This window comes from Mytilus edulis, chromosome 4, assembly GCF_963676685.1.
Source record: "Mytilus edulis chromosome 4, xbMytEdul2.2, whole genome shotgun sequence".
Classification (NCBI taxonomy): Eukaryota; Metazoa; Mollusca; class Bivalvia; order Mytilida; family Mytilidae; genus Mytilus; species Mytilus edulis.
The window spans coordinates 5,668,594-5,691,068 of NC_092347.1; the positions used below are offsets into that span (position 1 = coordinate 5,668,594).

The 22,475-nt window shown below is 29.6% G+C and overlaps 1 protein-coding gene and 1 long non-coding RNA gene across 22 annotated transcripts in view; one reads left to right on the forward strand and one right to left on the reverse strand.

Annotated features, from left to right (window-relative positions):
• The window catches only part of LOC139521686 (vitamin D3 receptor-like), a 160,569-nt gene that overhangs the window by 21,928 nt on the left and 116,166 nt on the right, over nucleotides 1–22,475 (reverse strand). Inside the window, exon 1 of one of the 19 annotated variants that reach the window (XM_071315204.1) lies at nucleotides 5,683–6,163. The exons of 17 other annotated variants lie outside the window; for them this stretch is intronic. In XM_071315204.1, coding sequence (XP_071171305.1) covers nucleotides 5,683–5,894 — 212 coding nt within the window. In that variant the 5' untranslated portion in view covers nucleotides 5,895–6,163. Of the gene's footprint in view, nucleotides 1–5,682; nucleotides 6,164–22,475 lie in introns of those variants that run through there. One more of the 19 variants, XM_071315205.1, reaches the window with a different exon arrangement.
• LOC139521687 (uncharacterized) overlaps nucleotides 6,254–22,475 on the forward strand; it is a 62,578-nt gene continuing 46,356 nt past the window's right edge. For all 3 annotated transcript variants that reach the window (XR_011664049.1, XR_011664047.1, XR_011664048.1), the window contains exons 1-2: nucleotides 6,254–6,438; nucleotides 17,916–18,013. This is a non-coding gene — a long non-coding RNA (uncharacterized lncRNA). The remainder of the gene's footprint in view (nucleotides 6,439–17,915; nucleotides 18,014–22,475) is intronic.

The following is a 22,475-nucleotide window of genomic DNA, read 5'->3' on the forward strand; positions in this document are numbered from 1 at the left end:
CTTATCTCGTTTGGCTGACCATTTTTTCTATGTCCTATTTTTAGCTATATCAGCCATTTAGATTGGTAGGCAGGGTCCTTGAACACATATCTAAACTGAATACCCCAATGTTGATTGTGGTCAAGTTTGGTTCCAATCGACCCAGTTGTTTCTGAGGAGATAATTGTTGCAAAGGTTTACAGACAATGGCGTCAACTTAACTATAACAGAAGATGGACACAAAGTAATAAGAATAGCTCACCATAACCCTGATGGTCATGTGAGCTAACAATTATACTTTGTGTGACAGACCAAAAAAAACTGTTTGGCCGTCTCCAGTCAGTCACTATACTTTATTTTACCAGGATGAAACCCTTCAAATTTTGTCAAGAACTTGGGTCTTCACTAACCTAAAGGCTATAAAATACATGTATCTATAAAATAAAGATATAATCAGTTCCGTAATATGTCATGGTTTATTGAGATGTATTCATTCTACTCATTAATCATAGTCGGATTTATTTATATCAAATGAGAAATTTTGAAATTTTCTGATGTCATACAAAAATGGTAGACATTCCTTCTATTACTTCCACACGAAAAAACTTCTTTTGTAAAGATTATGATATTTGTTAAATCTTGCTGAAAATAACATTAACATATTGATGGAATGCTCACTGCCAGAGTCATCTCATTTACATAGTGTGCCTACATAACTGAACTAAAGACCATTATGACAGTTTGTTTTTCTGATTGATTTTCAAAAATTTCTTGATAACCTGGGAGGAAAAGTTTCAATACTTATTGACAAAAAGACACTTTTTCATCCAGTCTTATAGAAAGATGTTGATTTTATCTGTTAAGACCTCTGACTGAGCTTAGACCAAAAATTCATACCAGAGTATAAAGGTTTCAGGCTTATGCTTCATGGTGATTGCTTTGTAAGAGGATTAACTTTCAATTTTCATTGATACGTTTCTACATCAGAGATTGCCAAAGCCGAGCTTTCAGCTACACCTTTATCGTTTCCTGGCCGCCATTTACGTTTCTTAGGATTATAACCGATACTATTATAAATATCAAATACATGCTATATTAATATATGTATTTAACTTGAGCATGAAATACGTTAGATAAAAACTGTAAAAATCATTTCTTCAATTTTAATTTAACACGAAAAAAGAGTTAATAGGGATAAAGTTTTGATATGAATAATATTTTTATGTGCATCAGCCTGCATATCAAGCCAGAAATTGAACTAACCATAGCTTGTTAGACCATGCAAAATAGAGAACTAAAAAAAAACCTGGACATATACAGGAACAAAAAAAATTTACAAAAATCTTATAAATGTGAAGAGATATACATGATCTGGGCTCTTTATATAAATGGGGTTTTATGATCAAGTATATGCATTCAAAATTCATATTAATTTTGGCTAAAAAGCTAGTAGGATATGGACAAAGTGTTTAATGCAATACATTTGTATATATACAAATATAAAAAAATCAAAGAGATTTCAAGGCTGAGAGAGTGTGAAAATAGATAATTTGCCCTAAAAACGGCAAAATTGTTTAATATTTTTTAAATGATAAAAGCACGGAGGGAGTGTATAATGATGATGCATAAATGTTTAAAGGAGAGGTAGTATAGACACACATTTTGGTTAATTTTCTAATTTGAATGCATGCACTTGATAGATTCCAATAAAAACAAAACAATTAGAAACAGGAAATATTGATGATTTTTTTACAAAAATGCCAAAAAAATGCCAAATCATTAAGTTCTCTTTTTCTGACAAATAATACTCGTTTTTAAAGCATTACTCTATACCAAGACTAATAATTAGATTTGATATACTCAGTATTCTCCACTAACCATCTCTGTGGAAACCATATCTCAATATCATCAACACTAAAACCTTTAACATTTTGAATTCAATGCTTTTTCTTCAAAAGGTATAAGATAAATTCTTCTAGGTTAACAATTGGGAGTTCACCCCCCCCCCCCCCCCCAAAAAAAAATTAAAATAATTGGCACCTGAAAGATACTATTCTACGTTAACTAAATCAGCCCTTGAAATACATTTTTATAACTATACATTTGGCTGTGTATTAACCACCTCAAATTAGCACTTTTTACTTCGAGCCAATTCTTGGACAACACCTCCATACAATCAGCACCTGCAAAGTCCCACTTATCTCAGTATCTGCCTACTCATGTAAATAGACCAAAGATCATGTCTTTTTCAATAGCGAAAGAGAAAAACACATGTAAGAAAACTTCATTGAAAATAATAATTCAGTACAGTAATAAGAGAGTACTAACTTATGTTATGAATTGACTATTTTTATGACTTTTGGCTCTAATTTTTTATTGAATACTTCTAAATGTGAGAAACATCATTTTATATATGGATTTTAATGGTTGTTGTGGTATTAAAATAGCCAATTCAAGAAACATCAATATGAGAATTCTATTGTTAAAAATATTTTTATATTTCACATTTCAATGAAATCTTCTTCCATAAAATTACCAATGTTATAAATGAAAAATTTTATGATTTAATTTCATTGGTGATAAATTAAATACCCTTGACATATTTTTAATGACATCATCTGTTTTTCAATACTTGACTGCTGACGTTGGTACAGTTTAGTCATTTTCTGCTCAAGTAATCATGGAAAAAAAATTAGCCACACGTTTTGTGACGAGTAAACTGTAACTTGAAATGATACAATAAAACACCTCTGTATCTTGTAGATATCTAAAAATAAAGATTTACCAAAAACATTTGATCTTCAAACCATCCCTCAATATTTTCTATTCATATTCAGAACAACTAAAAACTGGTATACTAATCTTGTATCAAGTGTATTAAAGCTTTTCCTTATTTTTTGATACAAGTATCCTTTTCCCGTTAGGTACAATCATTAAGACGATCCTTAATAACTTTGCTTGATTAGACACTTTTTTTAAGTTTAAAAAAATGTTTTATTTACTATATTGAAAGCAAGCTACTGTAGGCTGGTCTATTTTACTTTTAACTATATTCATATATAAAACATGTTCTTTTTTAAATTTTTGATCTATTATTTCAATGTTAACACTTTTTTGTTTCAAATATGAATAGTCTTTTAACAGCTCTCATTTATGGGAGCATTGATTTTTGTAGGGGTCAGCTATTTTTATATTTGTGTATTTATTCCAATGATAAATAGAGATTGTCATATGTTAATGTGTATAAGGTGAGGTACATGGTAAACTTGTCAAATATAAGAGTGTAAAATGTGTAGTAAGTCGCCATCTCATGTCCCTCTAGGCTAAAACAATACACGGTCGGATTTACATGGTCGATGGACTTTGTATGTAAAATGTATTCACTACTGAACATTGATAATAAAAATGCTAAACATCATTTTCCAGGCTGACAAATTTTCTTTTTATGTTTAAAACAGGATGTGAAAACGATTTTTTTTTACTAAAACATAGTTATCTGCCCTTTGTTGGCAATATTGTTAAATTTTCTACATGTAACTTATTCACTGCATATGGTACAACTTCTTGTGACATTTGCTATCATTTATTTGAACTTCTTTGCATAAAATTATCTCTGCTTGTAATTTTAATTGTTGAAAAACTTGTTTTCACAATTAATAAGTTACTAAAGCATATCAATTTCACAAATGTTACCAAGTTCACCAAGTTTCTAGCATTGGGTTCATTGAAAAGTTGCACTTGTTGAAAGTGGCTTATATTTTAATTCCTCTTCTTCACCCTTTTCAAACCAACTAGAAGATAACACCTATTGAAACAAAAGCCTAAGTTATTTAAGCAGAACAAGACTGTGGTTCCAACATTGGAAGGGGAGGAATAAAAGATCACAAAAATAAGGAGTGTCATGATTGTCAATGAGACAACTTCCCACAAGAGAGCAAATAACATGGAAGTTAGCAACTAAAGGTCACTGTACAACCTTCAACAATGAGCAAAACCAAAACTGCTTATCAAGCTATAAAAAGCTGATTTACTGTAAGGAATTAAAGGAGACATAGGGTGAATAAAGATGAGATAGCAGCCCATCAAGTTAACTGTCTGATAAACTGTAGGTTTTCAGTGGATAAGTCTGGAATAACAATAACTGAATGAAGACCTAGAACATATACATATTATGCATCTATAGACTGCAGATAAAGTCAAGAATACTATTGAAATTCTAATCATGTCTTTTTCTTCCATTGTTTCACTAAATGATATCAATTTAAATCTATCTGTCTCTATTATAAAACATACAAAGGGATTGTCTTTTAGTCTTGAAAAAAATCAACTGCATTATCTAACAAACTTATTAATTCTGCTATAAAATAAAAGTGCAAAAGTTTATTCCAAAAATGGCAACATTACATTTGAATACAATATTGATTATGATGTTAATGCTATTTAAAATAAAAACAGCATTTGAAAAGGTCAACTTTTAGCAGGAAAAAAAATCAATTGTGTTTTTTTCTACATTTTTTCTAAAAATTGCTATTATATTCTAATACTAATTGTGCCATTAGCAGTCAGGGGTTTGTGTGGGTTAATAGGTTTAAATTTTATGTGAAGAACAGATTTCACCAGAAAATGAGAAATTCATAGATTTGTACTTTTGAGGTGAATCCATTACTGGAGAAAACAAGGCGTTATATATGTTTAATTGGAAGTTAATCTAAACACCAATCCTATGTTCTATACTTTGTTCATAATACTTAATCTACTCTGAGACTTTTCTGTATTTTTTAACTCACTCCTTTAAGTAATTTCGTCAAATTACAGACAAATTAAAAATTTGATTTGCTACAGAATTTCATTTGGGACAATGTTTAGAAATTACATTTATTTATTTACTTTTACAACAATGGTAAATGTTCATATTTCTGAATGTTCCTAACTTTTTATTTGGGGTTCCTGTGAACTTTAATAGCTCTGTTTCCACCTTATTGTTCATGTGGCTCCAGACTCGAGGTTTTAATTTGATTATTCATGTCAATATTGATAAAACATGTTAACATACAGGACAAAGACATCTTTATTAAGACAACTGCATATTAAATTTTTTATTGAAATTTCAAATTCTTTACCAACAATCTGAATAGTGAGGGTAAATTTGTAATGAGATAAGCAGTATAAGTTACAAATAATTTTCCATTTCCCAAGATGACCTTTTGAGCTATAAAATCTGCAAATATAATAAATATTTCTGTTCAATTTCAAAATGTGAAATTTTAAAATTTATAGTACGTTTAACATTTGAAATTTGTTAAAAGGTAAATCCTTATTTATACAAAAGATTTAAAGATGGCGCAGGACGATTATAACAAAAATATCAAAAACATATGATTCAGTTATGAAATATTCATATTAGTAATCAATTGATAGAATGAAAACAAGATTATTAAATATTGGGAAACTAAATAAATTACTAAATTAGAAAATTACTGCATTTATTATTTACAATAAGCAATATGTTTCATGCCACACGATATGTCAATATCTTTAATTAACTGTATCCTCTATTGAAACATATTTATTACATAAATGCGTGATCATCAAAAAAGTTATAAAAACTAATCCTGAATTTTAACACAAAAAACAATTAAAATTTACATAAATTTAAAAGAGAAATTTAACAAGAAGGTGAAGATCAATCATACTGACACTTACCACTTTACAAACAAGTCACCGAACAAACAAGTAAAAACATCGCTTGTCTGATCAACCCTTGGTCTCATATACTGAGAGTACTGGGCCTGGTGATGATGAGGAGGGGGAGGGGGTGGTGGTCCGTACCCCGCCATGTGATGGTGGCCTGGATGGTGTCCAGGGTGGCCATGATGAATAGGACCGTGTCCATGCCCATTGTAATCCGTAAACATAATGTTAGATATATAGATCGACTTCCTTTGTTAACAATAACTAGTTGTAATCCTCCACATTGGATAAAAAGTCAATGTCTTCTCACAATTAATTAAAGTTTTCTCTTAACACTATTATCTTCACCGATGTCATTGTTAATGTGTGAGTAAAAAATAAATGTGGTGTAGAAACACACATTTAACTAGGACACAGTTCACTTAGGTTCACACTTCACTCATAAATGGGGTTTATGCAGTACTCTATAACTGTTTTAGTAAACATAGCATGTAGACTGGGTCGTTTGGTGCATTTCTCTCCCGTTCACCAATCAAATGATGTAAAAGCTATAAATGACATGTAAACTCCGCCCCCAGGACATTTAAGGACATAGTAAACCTGTAGGTTTTTACATTGAGATATCTTAATTTTCTAATCTGTCAAATCAGTTATTGGTTCTTGATTATATTGATGAAGGATATCAAAATTCAAAAAATTTGCATTTGCAATGACAAAAAAAGACAGGCGCTGTTTAGACATCCGATTCATGTTACCTGATGAATAAAGGTAAGTATATAATCTTTTTCTACCCGATGGCAATATGCCAATGGTCATTGTTTAAATATTTACACCACACATAGGTCACCAAGTCCAGCTGATATTAATAAACATAAATAATATAAACAAACATTTTTTTAATATGTTGTGGTTTAGAAAAATATTTTATTTATTTCATAAATAAGGGATATTTATCAATTAATAGTAATATTAGATTATTGATTTTACTTTTATATAAAGATATTGCATTTAATTTTAAAAAGTTAAAACTGTTTCTTTAATGCAAAATCTATATACATTATTTCTTAAATTAATACTAAAAGTTATAGCTGACGGAGAAACTTCATGATTAAAATCTTCCCATCACACAAAACTAATATGAACTTGAAAAGAGTAAACCTATATAAAATATTTCTTTAAAGCAACTTTTTGTTCAAAACCTATGCAGGGTTCATCTATTTTTAAATATTTTGTTATTCTTATTTTTCTGGTTTCATAGAGTTTTCTTAAACTTTTTAACATTTTTTTTTTCTTTTCTTATTTAATTTTTCTCAATAAATCACTTTTCAAATTAAAAAAAAACATTGAATGAAAAATAATACATTGGTACAACTGTTGCATCTGCATAAACAAAAGAACACAAATGGTAAATATTTCAATTTTGTATATTTATACCATAAAACTTTTAAAACTAACCAATAGGACTGTGGGTGTTTACTTTTTCAGGGAAAATCAAAGGTCATTTTGTTCTTAATTTAGTTGCATAATTACAAGCATAAATAGAAGTTAAATGCAGAAATAGGGGAGGGGCAGTTTTGTATTAAATAAGTCAAGACACTATTGATACTCCATCTTAAAGAGCATAAATTTGAGCTTATGATGATGTTTCTAATACACACAAAAAATGGCAGATGAGTCAGTATCACAATAAATTTAAGTCATATAAATAAATACAATTTTATTGTTCAAAATGTGTTTGAAATATTTGCCACTGGATTATAAGCAAAGGACTGTCAATCAAGTTCCAGACTGTTTTAAAGTTTATCAATTTCCAAAAATTTGTATTGCATCAAATCTTACCAATTTTAAAGAGGTATTATGTAAAATAGCTACCAAGTCTTAATATCTTATTCTGTATTCTCCTTCCATAAAATAAGAGAACAAAAATCACAAAATTATTTGTTTCCCGTGTATTCTATGTTTGAATTACAAACAGAACGACCATGACTTTGCCCATCTCCGTGCAAAACACTTGACTTCATATATTTATAGAATATCTAGTACATTTGGACAGCCATCCTGAGAGGCAGATATTATGAAAGGAAAAACTTTTATATGTGATTTGCAATATTATTTGGAGCAGAGTATGCTTATAATGTACATATTATGATTGCATACCCCCCCCCCCCCCCCCAAAAAAAAAAGAGGTATTTTTTTATAGTATTTTATTTGTTGAACATTATTTATTTTTTATTAAATTTTTAAATTCCTTCTTACTTTTTTTAACAAGAAAACCACCAAAAATGTTTCCTTTTCTCCAAACTGAAAAGAAACTGTTAGTGAATTAACCAAATTCTACAACTGGTTATGTGGTACAGTTTATAGTTTAGGAGATAGGGCAACTTTCCCTAGATTTTTATTCCACATCAAACCCAGATTTTTCTAAAAAAAAACCTTCAATCTCTTCTAAAACTTTACAGTTTCATTTGTCTTAGGACTAAGTTTTTTTAACAACTTTTTGCAGTAATTCTGTACAAGGTGACCTAGTGACCTAGTATGAATGTCTATTATAAACTGCAATTTTGATAAATTTTGTCAAATTTTTTTGTGCTTATAAAAATAAGAAAATGACAGTATGATTGCCAATGATGCAACTCTCCACATGGGAGATATAGATAGACTTAGCTTTAATTGAGTTGTTTATCAGATAAAAAATATAGTACCTTTTTAAAGCATCATTGAGATATCCAAATTTAAAGTCTGAACTGAGTTGAAATTCACATTTTGCCCTTGCAAGTGAAACAAATATAGGGGCTACTGTAATGGCCATTGTCCATTTAACTGGTTTTTTTTAAGATACATTTGCACATGCATTGCACTTCCAAAGCCTAAAGAAAACAGCTGATGAGTTTATCTTGTTACATGTACACTGACTGCCGGTCTGGCATTGCTTGTCAACCCATGTGACATTGATTGAGGAAAAATCTTCCAGTCACCCCTGTTCAATACATGAAGTAAGTTACCAATGGTGATTATCCAAGTAAATCCTTACGACAATTATTTAAGGAAACAATATGAAATATTTTATGTAGGTTGTCATTATGACAATGCAGGAAGCATTGTGTATTTTGTAAACACCCCAACAACATTCCTGTAAAAACTCAATTGTTTATATGTTGCTGGAGATAATATCTTGTCATACAGAAATATAACATATATACTGATTAATTTTCAAATATGTTAAAAATTCAGGAATGCACTTAATCACATAGTGGTAGTATTCATCTACCATCATTGAGTCCTCTTACAGCAGGACATTACATATTGAACTGTACCTTCTTAGTCATTGGCCATCATAATTCAAATTCTGTTAATCTCAAGATATATTACCAAATCTTAATTTTTCAAATTAAGTTATGAATAAAAAATATGTGTGTTAATTAATGTCAAAAAGACTGAGCAACCTGATCAACCCCCCCCCCCCCCCCCCCCCCCAAAAAAAAATAATAACCAAAAGACACCTAGAAAGCAACAAACGGTCTTCAACATTATGTAAAACTCCCTTTTGTTAAAAAGCTTACCAAGCATTGAAGTATTTATTGATTCCTGACGCTTTTGAATTGAGCCTTTCTGTTGAAGGTAAATGTTTAAGACACACAACATCTAAAAGCGGTATTTTCATTTTATATTATGCTATCCAAGATTTATTATGTGATATGCTGGCACATCTAGCCCCACACATCTTACTGTGACTTTTTCAGAGGGAGTCAACACCTTATAATGTCCCAAATAAAGTAATATGGACATATAGAACATGACAAAAAGATAAAAAGTAGCTGGCTATCTGTGATTGGTTGTTATATCATTTGCATATTTTTCCAGTATTAGCACTATTATGAATAAATTTTATGCAAGCACAAATTCATTGTAAAAGCATATTATTAAAGACCAGAAATTTATTTTGTTTTGACATAAAACTTTGTGAAATTTTCTGCTAAATCACAAGGTACAGTATTTAAGACAACAGCAATTTCTTCATAAATATTTTATATAATTATTAAAAGAGCCATTTAAGAAAATAATGGCTAAAAATAGCATTATCAGCAAGTTGAGGTAAATGTTCAACAGATGCATTCATTAATTTTTATCCATGATGCATCATTTTGAAATGTTGGAAATTACTGATGTCAAATAACGATCAGATGAACTTTCACCATATTTACACTAAAGTCAAATTAAAAAGTGCACCTTATGCAAAACAGGATGATACTTTTATGGCAATCATGTGCAGGAAGTCTGCAACATGAAAACTGCCAATCAACAATGAAAAAATGATAATGACAATTGAAATTGACATTATAAATGTACTCTTAAGCTTTGTTAATAATGTACATTCATTTTGCCTCAATTCAACATAATTGCATGCAAATTGTTCCTGCACCATTCTGATTGAAAACAGCTTGTGCACTAATGAAGGAGCATTAAATAAGTATTTGCTTAATTCCAGTTATTCCAAATATATCCATAGAATGTCAAATTACACAGTGGGTGTCATTTTAAAGCGCAACAAAGTCTACAGAACCACAATCAACGCTGCACAATATTTAATGTGCAGAAAGCTAGCAAAATATTTCTTTTAACTTTACAAATAGTTGGAATTCTATTAAAGCTTGACAAAAGAAAATAAATATTAAATTTATCGTATAAACCATCTTATTGTTGTAAGAGGAACAGATTGCACTGCAACAGATGCTAATGTGCATTTTACAAAATAACAAAATTAACCTTCATTAAAACTACTAATAAATGTCCTACCCATAAAAAGACTTTCCCTGGAGAAGTACAAAATAGTTTGTAATGGAAGGATTTTCAGTTTGTCTTTGTGTCTCCATTATCATCTGTTACTATGGCAACAGATGTGGAGACCTCAATGGTGTAATAGTATAGTGTCATTAAATGTAATTAAAAAGGGTAATCTTGTTAGGCAAAAACCTGTTAATTTGAGAATTCTTAATAACAGCATCAACTTTAAAGTAGACTAAGGTGTTTCAACATCCATCATCTTTCTTCACTAATTAATTTATTACTATAAATTCTGTTTATAAAATCATATTCACACAGAAAAAAAAATTGTGCAGAGTTGTGTGTGCATGATCTGTCAATTCTGTTGTTGTGTTGAGTTGTGTTCATTCAATTTTGAACATAATATAATTGTTTAACCCCTGCCACATTCTGTGGTTGTTGTTTGTTGGTTGTACATGTATACCATATTTGTTTTTTGTTTCTTGTTTTGAACATTTTATAATACATTTGTCATTTTTAGGCCTTTTATAGTCGATTGTGCTCACTGTTGAAGGTATTATAATGAAATAAATCATTTGGTCTCTCAGGTGGAGATTTCTTGGTTGTTTTTGATGTGTTTAGTTGTGCATTTGTCAATTATGAACATATATAATTTGTTGTTTTTCTAATTTCTTGCTTTCAGTAATGTGTGCATTCTTTCAATTCTGAACATGTATACCGTCATTTGTTAGTTGATGAATTTCTGTGTTTAGTTGTGAGCATTCTTTCAATTATGAACAGGTAACATACTGTAATTGTTACTTTCTGTGTTTAGTTTTTCATTGTTCATGTATGTGCATCAGCCGCATCAAGCATCAGACATGTGGATATGTTGAATTGCACACCACCCAATTATTGTTGTGTCTGAACATTCATGTTTGTATCATTTATATTTAGTTTAATCAAATGTTTTAGACACAATATAAATGCTTTGTACTTAAAATTGGTTAAATAGTAATTCATCCTTATGGTGTGTCAAAAAGTTAAAATACTTGACTAAAGCTTTTGAAAATCTCTTGGTAAACTTGTGCTTTGCAAAAACTCAATAATGTCTCGAAGACACCGCCCCTGCACCTCCATGTATTCCTAATAGAATATATACTATTCTACTGATGATAATCTTAATTTTAATGAACCTCATGCACAATTAGTTCTAAACACTTCATCAAAACTCCAGCCATTCGCTGGCCATGAGAAATAAGCAAGTAAAATAAGGATATTTTCTCATGTTGAAGGCTGTACAGTTATCTGCAGTTGTTCACATCTTAGCCCTTTGATGTAAAGTTGTCTCATTGGAAATCATACCACATCACCTTATTTTATATTCAGTATCATGCAAGTTTCATTCAGTGGGCAAATGCCAACACACATTTATGTAAAAAGAACCTCAAATCTGTGAATATCTTAAGTTTTATACAGCAGGTGAATGGCAACCCACTTCTATGTAAAGTGAACTTGTACTCTGTGAATATCTAACCTCGTACTTAATGTTTGAATGATCCGTAACAACCCTAGTAATGTTGTATAGTTGAGATTATCTACCGAGGGTAATGATGTTGGCTATTATTGCCATGTTTCTAGTAATTCAATCTTATTCTGGTAGTTAGTTAAATTAGATACGGAAAAGTGCAATTCAATTTTGTTAATATAAATGATTTCTAAATAGGATAATCTCTCCCTAAAACATCCCATGACTACTATTTTGTTAACTTTGCACTCTTTTTACGGGCCTGATGAAGTTATCTTATTATCTAGATTCACATAAAACTTGACCTGCCTTTTGCAAAAGAGTTCTCTTAATTTTTGTCATGACCCAAACTTTGAGAAATATTTGATAATGTGAAAACAGTATATAAATACTAAGTTAATTTTTTGAGGTTTTAGGGCAAAAACCTTACATGGCCAAAGAGAACAAATGCATCACATATATATGTTGAACATTTTGTCGTGTCAGGGTTTAAAACTGACTATTCAGTACAAGTTTTGCTTTCTGTTGAAAGCGGTACAGTGATTTATAAATATTTAAATTCCATGTAAATGGTCTCAGGTGGATAGTATCATACCACATCTAATTTTATTCAGTTCTCAGATAGGGCAAGTGACATTCCCAGCTAAAGGTTTATATTCCCAGAGCCAAGGGTCTTGCTCTTTGTTGTAATGTTCCCTTGCTCATTGTGGTATTCTAAAAGCAATCACTAATATAGGTCAATTAGGAATGTGCATTCAACACTTACAAAGTAGCCAGGATTTGCTAATATGATCCCACTTTGATAAATTATGACTAGGCAAAAAAAAAAAATATCCTTTTTTCTTCTGATACATTACCAAGACATCTCATAAATTTTGTTAGTAGACCTTACAGCTCTTATATTGTATTTCCTCACAAACATAATTGCTAAACTTGTACATTAAATCAAGTGTCTTCATAATGGAAATGAAAGGATATGTTCAACTGATATGAATTTCGGTCATTCCTCTTTTTACCTGTATTTTCTCTGTTCTTCACCTTGTAGGGATAAATAATGGCGTATTTACATATAATAGACCTAACAATCAGTCTTGATGATAACCCTTTTGTGTTTTGATGACATGAAAGCGGACAAATTGTACTTCATTATAGTATTATAACTAAATCACCCAAAATAATTATATCCAGAACCATTCCTCATTGTTAAATATCAAATGGCCTTGGTATCAACCCCAAAATATTCTATTTTAAAAAACACACAGCATGTGGATAGAGGTTGTGGTTAAATGTCATCTAGTGCAAACATTAAATCATATAGCACGGCAATGAAATTAACTGCATTTTATGATTAAAAACATTTTATTGGCACAATTTAAATCTTTCTTTTTTTATTATCTATTCCACTTAATTTACATTCTATCAAAATTGCTTGCAAATCTTGCCAAGTATATGATAGAAATGATTTAATGCAGAATGGTGAAAGGTGACTTGGTGCAAACACCCATGTTTGACAACTATGGTGAAATTTTGACATGTTTTGACAAAAACTGTTCATACTTAACCTACTTAATTTAATAAGATCTTTTCCTATTGAAGGATCAAATGTAACCTGTCGATATTAATAAAAACATAAAATCAATATAAACAATGATCCAACAGTTATCTTTCTTTAATTGTTAGTTGTTATGTTAATTTGTGAATAAAACAGAATTTCTGTTTAATTCTTTTTTATATCAATGATGGGGGATGACTGGAGTTAAAATTACCACTGAGACAGCAACCTAAAAATAAAGAGACCAAAATCATCAATTAGTATAACAACTGTATTCAATTACTGTCCTAATAAATATTGTAAGAGCCTCCTATCTTTGAGACTTGTATGGTTTTTACAGACAATTATTTTACTGGAATTTGTTGTTATAAAATTTGTAAAATACGTTTAAATACATGAATGTATCTGCCTCAACACAGCTCTGATTTAATGTATCTGCCTCAGCACAGCTCTGATTTCTTTGTCTGGGTTTGACTTTACTTTTGGTCCCTTTAGGTTTTATGATAGCTCTTCAATGTTTGTACAAGGTTTTGGATTTTAAAATTGAGACCTGCAGCTTCACTGAAAAGACATCATCTTTTAAAAGGTTCATCTTGTGCAGAAAAACTGGTACTAGTAATATTAACGTTATTATTAGAAAGTACTAGAAGAGAATGAGTCTTACTTTACAAATTGTAAAATATTTTTTAATTCTGACATGTTATTCTCCCTACACCAAGTGATTACTCTTCATATCTATTCATAGCTAATAAAGAATACATTCATTTGATTGTAGAATTTAAAATAAAACCACAAAATAATGATAAATGGCTAAAAGTTTAATGTTTGCCCTCCTTTGCAAAATGTAGTAAACTAGTATTAGGTTGTAAATAGTACCAGCTGTTTGTATGCTATCCAATGATTAAATGATCCAAAAAAGAATCTGTAACAACTGCAGGAAACTGTACTAAATATATAAAGCTTATTTATAAATATTCTAGAAGCTTAGAGTATTCAAAACTAACTAATTATGTTTTTCCCCCATTGCTTATTAATCAGGGTAAAATATTTCATGCATGGCCATGAACATAACTTAAAATAACAAGTCCTACATAAAAGATAACAGTTGTGACTTAAAATAACAAGTCCGACAAAGAAGATAACAGCTGTGACTTCAATAACAAGTCCTACAAAGAAGATAACAGCTATGATTTACTATTGTTTTACTTAAAATCATTAAATAAACCTAATTAGCATTTGAACTTCATGAAGGGGTTATTTGAACGGCAACTGGACAATTTAAACATGTAACATCATATGTACCACAGATAAACTAGGGATCATTAACAATTAATGTTATTGTTCATCAATAAGTACATATAGGGTAGCACTTGTCAGCCCAGCTTGAGATTCAGCATCCCACTTCCGACCACAACTTTGAAAGAATGTGTGTGACACAAAAAATAAAACACCTTTACAAAAAGAAATGGCATGCGATGTCATGAAAAGTATATCCATTTGTTATTAATAAAAGAACAAATAATTTCATTATCAGTGAATATATGGTAATAAAATTTGAAATGAATATCCTCAAACAGGATGTGACTGCCTGGCATATCTGAAAACTGTTTTAGCTGCATACTAAATAGTTCCTGATCAAATATCAAACCTTAATACACAAGATGCTTATTAAATTATGTACCTGGTAGCAAAAAAAGTCATGCTCTGTGCATAAACAATAGTTCAAAGCATCAGAAGCAGGAAGTAACTTCTCAATAGCTTTTAAAATTTCTTGTAGGGTTACAATATCACTCAAACATAAAATTCAGAACAAAATATCAAATAATTTTCAAATCCTTAATGCCATTGCAGTATATTGCAGATTCTATGAGGGCAAGGGGATACAGAGGGTATTGGTGGTGGTTCAACACACCAGAAGGGGAGTAATAATTGAGAAAGTTACAGAAAGACACAGGATAAACAAGTAGAATTGTGTTTTTGGCTTTATATGGTTCAGAGGAGCTGCGGCTCAATTGGTCTCTTCCTTTAGTAGTACAGATATATGCATGCGTCAGTAATTGTTTGTCAAAATCTATCACTGAATGCATTGCAGCATAGGTTTTTCAAATCTAATTTAAAATACTGAAAATCAATAGAACAACATTGCTGGATGGATATTGATGAATTAATCCTACATTTGACATATTTATATAGAAAGTATTGAACTTCAGCTATAGTTTTATAGATCACAACTTGTAATAAAAACTGTACAATTTGGAATTAATGCACATTTTTATTGAGAATAAGCCTCCAAAAGTTATTTTTGTAAATAAATGGTTTTTAGAACTTTTAAAGAAGAATAAAAGTGTCAAATTTAAACATCGTAATCGAACCGTATTCTTGTTTTTGCATTATAAAAACATCCTATTACTTTGTAACCATACAGACTAAATCAGTTTACACATTTTATTCCCGTAGTTTGCATAAGGGATGAGACAATTAATTAACCTTATAAACGATTTCTCATGGTTATACTAGTTAGCAACTGATATTAAAGTTGTTTCTGCAAGTAACCCTAAAATTAGTTGGAATACAAAGATATATTTGGTTTTCTTTTAACTTCATCTCTAAACTTATGAAAGGTAAACATTATATACCGGTATTCATATTGTGTAAAATAATAGGCAGCAGATACAAACTTAAACAAACTATTTACCGAGATACCTCAAATAAATGCACTTAGCTCATATAGAAACCTGATCATGAAGGCTGGCTTATAATTTGGGTTATTTTACATTTCTTCTATTCAAAATGAGAAAATACATCAAGATTCATATCATTTATAATACATTATGTAATATGATAATTACTGAAATAAATTTAAAGTGGGCGTGTCATTCACTAAAATTGTTGATGGGGTACACAAGTTAACTTTTTACTTTTGTCTCCAAGGTCTTTTTGACATACTTTTAACAGTTGTTGATATCCTATGATGCAGACATGAAGCAAAACCTGCTTCTTCCTCCAAAGTGGCAATTATCTTTACTGTCATAATAATAAGTAACTGACAGCCGTAAAAAAGAAAGATGGGCGATAAATTTATTTGTACTCAAAGCACTACATTAGAATACAAAATATGTATCATTCTAAAATGAGTTATGCAAAAAAAGGTTTATTTGGTACACATAGCTTGCACTTGGGAACTTATGACAAAATGCCAAACTGAAGAATATAAATTGATTTTCTTAAACATCAACAACTGTTATTGTGCAGTCATTCAATTATCTCTATTTTAATATCTACAAAAACAAAGATGAAACTTATTTTGAAACATTTACAGAGAGCCTTTGGCTTAAGTAAGATAAATGTAACAAAAACGGATGACATTTTGTATTTTTTTTCCTTATCATCATCATTATATGTTAACAGCAGACTTATTACACAATGACTTCCTCAGTGTATATATGCAATCATAATATATTACATCACATTTATTCAATTCAGGGAATTTTATAACTATTTTTTATGATTCTAAGTTAATAAAAGAGTCATTTGTCTGGATCAGAAAAATTGGTTCAGCAGAAGACATAAACAAATGACTGTACAATTTACTAAGTACAGAGAACTGTGTAACCTCTTAAAAATCAATTGGTGAATTCCAAGGTTTACCTCCCTTTGATCAACACCCATAAAAATCTGCATTTTGTAGTGAAACATTAGCTGATGATATGAATTTACCTATTCATGATTAAGGTCAATTTTAATAATACCATTGACACTTGATGAGGTCTATAAGGTATCCCATACTCTTATAGTTTCTCAGCAAATAGGCCAGACAGAATTACTGCAAATCTTCAAAGATTCCAATATTTTCTGAGAAGTATTCATTATGCTCAAAGGCAGATTTATTTCATATTCTAAGCATACAAAGCAAAATTATTTTCATATTCTCCAATTTTGAAATACAATTGATTAGTTTCCAAATAATCAAAAATAAGTGTTGACCAAAATATCTTTCTTTTTAAAAAAAGAAAAGAAAAACATAAACTTGGCTCTCATACAATCAGCAAGTTAAATGACAAAAGTTATTAGTTCCTTATTACTCCTACTTTAGTATAGAATCTTCTTCATTCTTTTTAAAAGTACAGGACATAAAACAAGCATCATTACTTTTTTATTGTAATTTAATGGCTTAGAGCATATACTTATAATATAAATGAACAATTCCATCAACTTTTGAAAGTACATCACACCTCCAGGAGTTATAATGATATATTTAATATTCATTTTTCATAAAGTACAGAGAACCCTTTCTATAATGAGATGTATGTTAACCCTGAAGCATCAACTTGATTTATCTAAAAAAACAAAACTCTTTAAGTGCATTTTACATGACATTAAATGTTAATTATTTTATACTTGAAGGTGAAATGATTTTTTGATGAACTGTTGGAAAAAATCTCCAACTGTTTTAAGGAAAATAAAGAATAGTCTGACTGAAGATAAATGAGAGAATGATACAGGTAAGAATGTCATGATAAATAATAGTTATCTCCCCTGTGTTGATGAAGACTAACAGATTTATCTCCCTTAGAAGTACTAATAGTTTATCCACTTTTTCTCAAATCTTGTACATGTACTTTCAGGATGCCAGCTTTGTTTTTGTATCATTTGTCAGAGTCAAAATTAATTGTAATTAATTTTTATAATCATGAGGTACAATTCATAAAATTGTTGATGTCTTTCTCTTAAAAAAATGTGTGCAAGTTATCATTCATGCTTGCAATAAAGATATTTGGATATGGAGCAGACGTGCCATTGAATATTCGGAAATATACAATATTCAAAAACAAAAGAAGCATCATTTCTTTCCTACAATTACTTCATGGTCAAAAGAGGCAATATGTACTGCGTTCAAATGAGATGCATAGACGGTAATGAAATGTCTACTCAAATAACAATACAATTTTTTTTAAAAGCCTTATAATTAAAAAAAAAATTAAGTATTTACAAAACAGAGGGGTGATGAGATAATCAACATTTGCCTTTAATATTTTTAACAAGTAAATTGGAACAACTTTTCAGCATATTTGGAATTTATTTGACCCATGTCTCAAATAAAAAGCTTCCACACCATATTCTGCCATCAAATCTCTTCCTACCTAAAAGTGCTTTGTATTTCCATGAAGTAATTATAAGTCAATAATTATTAATGACACTAGAAATACATGACATGCATATTCTATTATACCCAATTTGCATATTATATGCATTTAATCAATGTTTGCATACGTTATGATTTGTAACTTTTATAAATCTGCATTTATATGAAAATTACACATAAAATATCAAATACAGCTCTGCGTTTTAACACAAAAAAATACACACAAAAAAACGAAGTAAGAAATTGTTTGGTTATACACAGGAGGCAAATTTACGTTGTATTATAGTATTTGTAAACATTAGAGGTCACCTTGGTACTTATTTGATTGATGGTATTACTTACAACATACTGTTAATGTCATTCAACTAGCAAAAACAATTCTTATAAAAAGATATGTAAAAAAAAGGAAAAAAAAAGAGTAAAGACCTTAAACTTTTTACTTGAACAGTAATTTGTATTTTTTTTTTTAGATGTAACATTTTTCTGTAGATGTAACATGTGTAACTTTTATTGGTAAATTATGAGTTACTCCCCTTTTACTATCGATTCTAGAGAATACAAAAAAATAAATCACAATAATGAAAGCATTTTGTTAATTAAAAAGTGCAGCTAAATAAACGACAATTATTCAGTTGCAAACAACCTGACTATAGAATGGAAAATACACAAAGGGAAAAACAGTATCCAAATCAGTAATACAATAATATACACAAGAGAGAATTAAGACCATAAAACTTTACTTAGTACATTTTGTACTCAAAGCACATCATTTGTGCTTGAAACACCAAATCTATTTTTTTATTTTTTTAGATTGGATGGTTTAAAAATCTGAGAATAATAGTTGTGCTAAAAAATCTTGTTGACTTCAATCCCAGGTTTATTTACTTTCTGAAATATTCTCCTTTTTTCAAGACCAAATAGTTATAAAAGGATTGGAGCAGACCTCATTAATATATATTTTCAACTTTCCCTTTTTCTGTTCAGAAATCATAAAACGAAAATGTAACATGACATGAAAAGTTAACTATTTTATACTTGAAGACTTAAAAATTTAACATTTTAACAAGAATCAGGTTAGATAAAACATAGTATATTATATATAATTGTTTAAAATTAATAGGATAAGAAAAACATTCATAGAAAAGTTTTGTGTTTTCATTTCAGTTCTGTTGTCCAAGTTGCTGACTGGAATCAATCTGGTTCACTCTTATCATTATGCTTCAATGTTTGTGAAAACAGAACTGAACTTTTTTATTTCACCGCCCTGCAACACATGTAAATGTTAAACCAATTACAATTTGGGTTGATTTTTGGGTCACTATGACATACATTTCATATTTCAATAACTTTTGAGGTAATTTCAAATATAGGGCACATTTAAATGTTTAATATTGATCACATTTGATACATTATAGACTCTATTCTTTCCAGCATCAGAGTTGTACTTTGGCCATGTTAAGTCATTGCTTTTCCTACTAGCACTCTCCAAAAAGGAAACTTAAATTTTATTATAATGCCATTCCCTGAAAACTTTTAGAATGATAACTCTATTTGAACAAAATCATAAATTCTAGTTTTAGAATGTCATTCCTCATCCCACAATTCACAGAATATTACAATTTTTTTTAAGTTAAAAAATTATTTCCTTGCTGCTAAAAAGAGAAGTTATTCTCCTCACCATTCTCCTGTTCACTAGAATACAAATTTTGAGACATAATTTTGTGTATGAAAATGTTCGCAGTGTGGCAGAAGCACTGTGGTAAATTATACAGCCTTTATATATAATAAGATTGCAAAGTTTACAGTACATCCTTTAAACATGTTTATAAAATGCAGATTCTTACTTAAATTATATATGAAATACAAATATTTTTACCAAATTCTTCAGTAATAAAAAGTAAAAATAAAAGAATCTACATTCATTATTATAAATGTTTTCAAATTATAACCCAAGAGAGATAACTCTGTCTGCCTTAAGGAGGCTCGCAGGTACAAACTTTTTTAACTCATCGGTGACCTATATTTTTTATTATTGTTTTCCAATAAGCTGAACATAAACTAAATAATAGTAAAATTTAAGCGATTTCTGTAATTTAGTTCTTCTTTTATTTCGATATTTCTTCTATTTCTCCTATTAGTTCAACAGAAAGAAAGGACATTGACAAAAATGTATGCCTCTTTCGGAGGCAGATTGTGAGCTTAAATGAACGGTGACCCCATTTTTATTTCATTTTTCTTTTAAGTTACATGGTAAAGTGCATATATAAAAAATATAGCAAAATCCTATATTAAACCAAAAAAATGATTTATAACTGCGAGCCCCCTTAACACAGAAATGTTCTTATACACAAAGAACTAATCAAAATGATATGAATTAAGAAAGAAAAAAAATCCCACAGAAATTAGCTGCTAGATTTCATGTTTTCACAGTGAAAATTCAATTTGTATTTCATATGTCAAACTATCATAATGAAATAAAGCCTTTATTGATTACAGTTATAACTCAAACCTAATAATCAACATATCAGGATATTTCCAAATTTAGAACATGACAAACTGTGTCATTGGATTTATACAGGAAACCGATTGTCATAAAAAAATAATTCTTTTTTTTCTAGAAAATGCTTAGTTTGGATATAATCCTGCATAAGCTCCCTACTGGTAATTTGATCATATTTTGACTTAGTGATGACCCTTTAAGACATAAAGGTTAATGCTATCTATCACTGTGTTTCTGTAGACTGTAACAGACTATATTAGATTGGCGTTGACTCATTAGTACTGGCTTGTACATTGATACTGAATAAGAAGGTTAACATTGCTAATACAAGAAACGCATACTGTATCTAGGTAATATTTTATATTATGAAAAGTGTATATCAAAAAATAAAATAAAATAAATTCCTGGATTGTTCAATTGACCGTCACTTGCTAGGTTTGGTATTATACTTTTTTTACATGGCATGAAGATCTTATATAAGCAGGAATCAATTTGTGTCAAGGATGTCGACGATCTACAACAGTTAGGGAATCAATATTTCACTTATGTTTTTTTTTAAAGGCTTTCAAATAGAAAATGTACAAGTTTAAAAGTCAATGATTATTTGTCTATGGTTTGTTTGTACTATACTAACCTTATGTTTGCTTGAAGAAATCAAATATAATTTGCCAAAATTAAGACAATTTACAGTTAAACATCAACTCAGAAACACACAAAAATTATTATTTTGGCTTTTTTTCTGTAATTTTCAATATACACAGATAATGTTTTATAAAAGCAATGATATTCTTTTCTTCAGGTATTTCAATTAATTGTAAAGCCACAAAATATAGGTAACAATTAAAAAAAAAAAAAAAGACCACAAAATTCTAATTCATCTTGTTCTAAATGTGATTTTGTTACACCCTTGGGTATAACATATCTATCAATTGGTTACGATTTCCTGGCATGGAGTTAAATATTCTACTACCTGGCAGTCATAACAATCTATATATAACATCTATTAGTGTAGTGGTACTAAGAGAGTGTGTCCTAATAACTTAATATATCATAAAAATCCAATAAAGAGTGCCAGAAAAAATGACCAAGAATATTCATCATCATTGCTATAAATGAAGCACAAAAAAACAAGACGGGGAACTCCTGTAAGTAATTGTTTGGACAATTTATGCAATGTTTTAACGGCTAAATTGACAACATCCATTAATGTATAGTCTCTTTAAGGCATTCATCCTGCTATATTTATTTATGGTCAGATCACATTTAAATAAGTCACTGACCTAAACCTTTATAACCTAGAAGCACTTATATAGGTGTTGTA